Consider the following 6,164-nt stretch of genomic DNA (forward strand, 5'->3'; position numbering starts at 1 on the left):
ATCATATTGAAAATAATGAGACTTTTTTTTTTTACAAAGCAAGTTATCATCGTAGCACAAAGGTTTAATAATTGTAAAGTTATTAATTTAGGCAACTGGAACAAACTTTTTAATCACTTTGAGTTTCATTGAAGCACATTTGTGTCTAAATTGAATTTGGTATAAAACCTCTTCTCTTCTGTCCTTCTGTCCTTCCGCTTTCTGCCGCGCTTATCCGGGGTTGGGTCGTGGGGGCAGCAGCCTAAGCAGAGATACCTAGACTTCCCTCTCCCCAGCCACTTGGGCCAGCTCGTCTGGGGGAATCCCAAGGTGTTCCCAGGCCAGCCGAGAAACATAGTCCATCCAGTGTGTCCTGGGTCTTCCTCTGGGTCTCCTCCCAGTGGGACGTGCCCGGAACACATCACCAGGGAGGCATCCAGGAGGCATCCTAACCAGACACCGAAAGCCACCTCAATTGGCTCCTCTCGATGTGGAGGAGCAGCGGCTCTACTCTGAGTCCCTCCCGGATGACTGAGCTTCTCACCCTGTCTCTAAAGGACAGCCCAGACACCCTGCGGAGGAAACTCATTTCACCCGCTTGTATTAAAGATCTTATTCTTTCGGTCACTACCCAAAGTTTGTGACCATAGATGAGGGTAGGAACGTAGACCGACTAGTAAATTGAGAGCTTCGTCTTCTGGCTCAGCTCTCACTTCACCACAACAGACCGGTACAGCACCCGCATCACTGCAGATGCAGCACCAATCCACCTGTCGATCTCCCGCGCCATTCTTCCCTCATTCATGAACAAGACCCCGAGATATTTAAACTCTTCCACTTAGGGCAGGATCTCCTCCCTGAACCGGAGGCGGCACACTACCATTTTCCAGCTCAAGACCATGGTCTCAGATTTGGAGGCACTGATCCTCACCCCGGCTGCTTCACACTCGGCTGTGAACCACTCCAGTGAGAGCTGGAGATCATGATCTGATGAAGCCAGTAGGACCACATCATCCGCAATACGCAGAGATGTGATCCTAAGGTCATCAAAAAGGATCCCATCAACACCTTGGCTGAGCCTTTAAATTCTGTCCATAAAAGTTATGAACAGAATCGGTGACAATGGCCAACCTTGGCGGAGTCCAACTCTCACCGGAAACAAGCCAGACTTACTTTCGGCAATGCGGACCAAGCTTTGGCACTGGTCGTACAGGGACCTAACAGCCCGTATCAATGGGCCTGGTACCCCATACTCCCAAAGTACCCCCACAGGGTTCCTCGAGGGACACGGTCGTACGCCTTCTCCAAGTCCACAAAACACATGTAGACTGGTTGGGTGAACTCCCATGCACTCTCCAGGACCCTGCTGAGGGTGTAGAGCTGGTCCGATGTTACACGACCAGGACGAAAACCACACTGCTCTTCCTGAATCCGGAACTGCTCCCGATGTCCATGCGATATTGTAGAGTTGCGTCAGCTAACACAACCCCACCAACATCCAGAGCCTAAGGAACTCCGGGCAAATCTCATCCACCCCCAGCACCCTGTCACGGAGGAGCTTTTTAACCACCTCAGTGACCTCAGCACCAGAGATTGGAAAGTCCAACCCATGGTCCTCAGGCTCTGCTTCCTCATGGGAAGATGTGTCAGTAGGATTGAGGAGGTCTTCGAAGTATTCCACCCACCGACCCACAACATCCCGAGTTGAGGTCAGCAGCGCACCTTCCCCACCATAAATAGTGTTGGTGGCGAACTGCTTTCCCTCCCTGAGATGCTAGTTGGTGGAACCGAATCATCTCGAAGCCGTACGGAAGTTTTTTCCATGGCCTCTCTGAACTCCTCCCACCCCCGAGTTTTTGCCTCAGCGACCACCTGAGCCGCAGTCTGCTTGGACTGCCGATACCTATCGGCTTCTTCCGAAGTCCCACAGGCCAAAAAGACCCGATAGGACTCCTTCTTCAGCCTGACAGCATCCCTCACCGCCTATGTCCACCAGCGGGTTCGAGGGTTGCCGCCACGACAGGCACCGACAACCTTATGGCCACAGCTCAGGTAAGCCGCCTCGACAATGGAGGTACGGAACATGGCCCACTCGGACTCAATGTCCCCCACCTCCCCCGGAACGTGTTCGAAGTTCACCCGGAGGTGTGAGTTGAAGCTCCGTCTGAAGGGAGACTCTGACAGACATTCCCAGCAGACCCTCACCATACGTTTGGGTCTGCTAGGTCTGACCGGCATCCTCCCCCACCAACGGAGCCAAGTCACCACCAGGTAGTGGTCAGTTGGCAGCTCCGCCTCTCAACCTCACACACCAGCTCAGGCTCCTTCCCCACCAGAGAGGTGACATTCCACGTCCCTAGAGCCAGCTTCTGTAGTCGAGGATCAGACCGCCAAGGTCCTCGCCTTCGACCACTGCCCGACACACATTGCACCCGACCCCTACGGCCCCTCCCACAGGTGGTGAGCCCATGGGAAGGGGGACCCACGTCTCCTCTTCGGGCTGTGCTCAATCGGGCTCCATGGGCGAAAGCCCGGCTACCAGGTGCTCGCCAAAATGCCCCACGTCCAGGCCTGGTTCCAGAGTGGGGCCCTGGTGACCCGCGTCCGGGCAAGGGAAAACTGAATCCATCCATCGTATTCATCATAGAGGTCTTTGGGCTGCACTTTGTCCAATCCCTCACCTAGGACCTGTTTGCCTTGGGTGACCCTACTGGGGGCATGAAGCCCCAACAACATWGCTCCTAGGATCACTGGGACACTCAAACCTCTCCACCACGATAAGGTGGCAGCCCAGGGAGARATGTTTGCCAAATAAAGGCTGAGTTTTGGGTTTGAAGAGCTCAGAGCACACAAGGATCCTCGTGCATGTTTTAAACCTGCAGACTGTGTTTCACAGCAGAGTGCAGAAACAACAGTGTTTCTTCACCTGAGCCGTGTCCTGCCCCTCTCCTGGGAGGGCTTYACGAGCTGAACGATCATCCTTACTCTCTGACATGGAGCCACTGGAGGTGGACAGCAGCCTGCCACACACCAGATCAGCAGCTTTCCCCTCCATCACTGACAGGTCTGTCACTGTTTTCTCTCTCAGCGACATGTCTCCATCCTCATCATCGTCTATCAGCACAAACTCTTTCAGGTAAACCGGCCCCTGCAGACTGTGGTTCTCCTCCACAGTGGAGACATCTACAAAGGTTATGGTTGAAGACCCTGTCAGGGACTCATGTGGGTCAGTGGAGTTGTCCTCTGGCCCTGAGTACACTTGGCTGCTTGATTCCATCATCAGAGCACTGGTCCTGTGGAAAGTCTCGTCTCTAATGTTATACTTTTCTTCTTGGTTTTGGAGGATGATGTCTGGACTGGTGAGGTGGTCTCCGGTGTGGGAACCATCCCCAGGATGCATCTGAAAAGCCACCTTCTGGCWGTCATGGTAGACCTGCACACTGCTTCCCTCTACTGGAGAAGAGAGGCAGATGCTGGTGGGGTCTCCTCGCCTCTTCATCTACTGTCCCTCAACGCTGAGACTAAACAGGAAGGAGGAGAATATTTAACTTCAAGAGTTTGTTTCAGAAGATATTGCAACATAAAAATATACTTTTTCAGCAATAAAAGTTACCAAATTTCTGGTACAGTTGTAATATGAGAAAATAAAAAATTTAAGCATAAGCAAGTTTGTTGACTGAAAAGCATGATGGAACTAAGTTTCACTGTTATTGATATTCTAGTGCTCGTTCACCTGATAGATAYTGATTCCCTGGTGCAGCAGAAGCTGGCCACAGTAATAAGGGGTAAGCGTCTTATTAATGAGTGCTTAAATATCTGTATGAACCTCTCAAATGCATGAAACACTATCTAACACCATTCCTCTTATAAATAATGCCTCATTTGTGACTTTAATGATGAAATAACTATAAGCTGTTATTGTTGTTCACCACATAAAGATCAGTCTTATAAAATATTTTAAACACCAGACTCTACACAGGCTTCAGTTAGCATGTTGAATGGTAAATTTAGTGACAAAAGAAGAAGAAAAAGACGTGAACAGCAGGCTGTTTAGATGGAAGGCTGAGATAAGCTGCTTCTCTTGACAAAAAGTGGTAGCGTGGTTTAGATTTGGACAAACAAGACTGAAGTGGAGATGTYTGGAGCTAACAACAGCTCTGCTGTCAGCACGGTGGTGGAAGGGCAATGATGTGGGTTTGCATTATAAAATTTTGTTGCTAATATTAGGAGTAGACCAGCACACAGCAGACAGGTGTGGGCCAGATCAAGGTATCATGGTATCAAGCTGGCACTGCTAACTGACATGAGCATTGTTTTGTGAACCAGCTGTGGGTCAGATCTGGCAATGATGGCACTGGTTTTAAGATGGGCGTACCACAACTGGCCCATGTGGCCCAGTGATGCTGGCTCATGCATGGACTACCTCTGGAAAACTACATGTGGGCCACCAAAGGGCCGCCATTCTTCTTGGTATCTGGGCCGAGTGTTTGGGCCAGACAAATTTTACTATTAGGGCTCTTTGAAGGTTTTGTGTTTTTAGCAGAGGTTTATAGTAATTAAGTACATTTACTTCTTTACAGTACTTAAATAGTTTTTTGAAGATTTGTAATTTTACCAATTTTTTAAGTAGCTACTTTTACTTTTATTTCATTACGTTTTAATGCTAAAAATGAAAAAATTTAACACTAGTTACTCATTACAAAATTAAATCTGTTCAAACTCATCATGAAAGATATTTCTTCACTCTAAAAAATGAAGTGTTGAGTTTACTCAACAAAGTCATTTCAACTGGCTCCACTAAGCCTAGCTGAGTAAACTGAGCAAAAATTATACATATATTGCTCAATTTACTCAACCTGTAGTGGAACCAGTTTGGTTCAGGAAATTCAACAGTTTATTTCTTAGTGTGTAAAAGTACTTTTACTTTCCCAATTTTTGCAAAGTTTTATGACTTTTAATTGACTAGTTTTCTCATAAATGAAATTTATTTTTTACTAAAGTCATTTTCTGTTCATGTAATTTTACTTTTACTTAGGTGTTGTACATGTAAAATGAAAAACATGAAAATGTTTTTTTTTCCAAGTTCTTTATAGACCTCTGGTTTTTAGGTTAATATCACAAAAGACAGTTTCATATTAAGCTATTTTCCTTCGTTCTTCACCTGCTTCACTGACAGTAACTGGGACAACATAGTAAATATAGAAGAGTTTTTGGAGCAGGACGACAGAACACGCTGTCATTTACTGGACTCTTTGAAAGAAGAAACGAAGCAGCTGAAAATAACTTGCACTCCCTGAGGATTAACTCTTTGAAGATGGTGTTCAAACCAAGACAGGAGAGATGTTTTTCTTTCACATCTTTAAAACCCAGCCTTCCCTCCCCCAGAACCGCTCCAAGTGAATGTGCCACTCTTCAGAGGAATTTCAGGTGGGTTGAAACTGCTGCTGTAGCTGCAAAAATTAATCTAATTTTAATTCAAATGTATGCTGAATTTTTCATATCAAAGCCTTTTTGAAACTAAAGACAATTAAAAAATGATTAGAAATTTGAAAAAAAGAGAATGATGAGCCTTATTTTGAAGGAGTTTCTGCCATTTGTGTCTCCACAAACTGGATTTCCTTCACTTTGCACCGAAGCTTGGCAGTCTGACCCGTTTACACTTGAATGATTTGTACGCATGACAGAATCAGGACTCCATAAATTAATCATATCATGTAAACACGCTCTAACTCAGCTTACAATGGTTTCTGAACAAGAGCAGATGAAAAATAGAAAGGCATTAATTCAGTTTTTACTTTACTGTGAACAAGGCAGGTGACTCCTTTGTCTCAGCAGTGAGTCTGACAGCAGAAAAATCTCTACTTTTTATCCCTTTAAAACATGCTTAGGATGCTTTTTCCTGACAAAAACGTCTCACTGCACTACACATACAATGCCTGATAAATGACAAAACTAACGCATTAAAAAAAGAACAGAAATGACTTTATATGAAAGATTTTTTAGGATTCTTTTACCTGAAGCTTTCAGAGTTGACCTCTTCTTTAACTTGCTATAGTAAAAATCACATGGCGGGGACGAGGTGACCCGTTCAGCATGCTGCCTGTCTGATCTGTCCAGCTGCTGAACCCACGTCTTTAAACAAAGACTCACACACACACACACACACACACACACACACACACACA

The 6,164-nt window shown here is 46.2% G+C and overlaps 1 protein-coding gene across 3 annotated transcripts in view; it reads right to left on the bottom strand.

Annotated features, from left to right (window-relative positions):
• The window catches only part of susd1 (sushi domain containing 1), a gene marked incomplete at its 5' end in the record, with an annotated part of 21,148 nt that extends 14,984 nt beyond the window's left edge, over positions 1–6,164 (bottom strand). For all 3 annotated transcript variants that reach the window (XM_014022390.1, XM_014022392.1, XM_014022391.1), the window contains 1 exon segment: positions 5,994–6,164. In XM_014022390.1, the coding sequence (XP_013877844.1) occupies positions 5,994–6,164 (171 nt within the window).

Source organism: Austrofundulus limnaeus, unplaced genomic scaffold, assembly GCF_001266775.1.
Source record: "Austrofundulus limnaeus strain Quisiro unplaced genomic scaffold, Austrofundulus_limnaeus-1.0 Scaffold328, whole genome shotgun sequence".
In the NCBI taxonomy this organism is placed as follows: domain Eukaryota; kingdom Metazoa; phylum Chordata; class Actinopteri; order Cyprinodontiformes; family Rivulidae; genus Austrofundulus; species Austrofundulus limnaeus.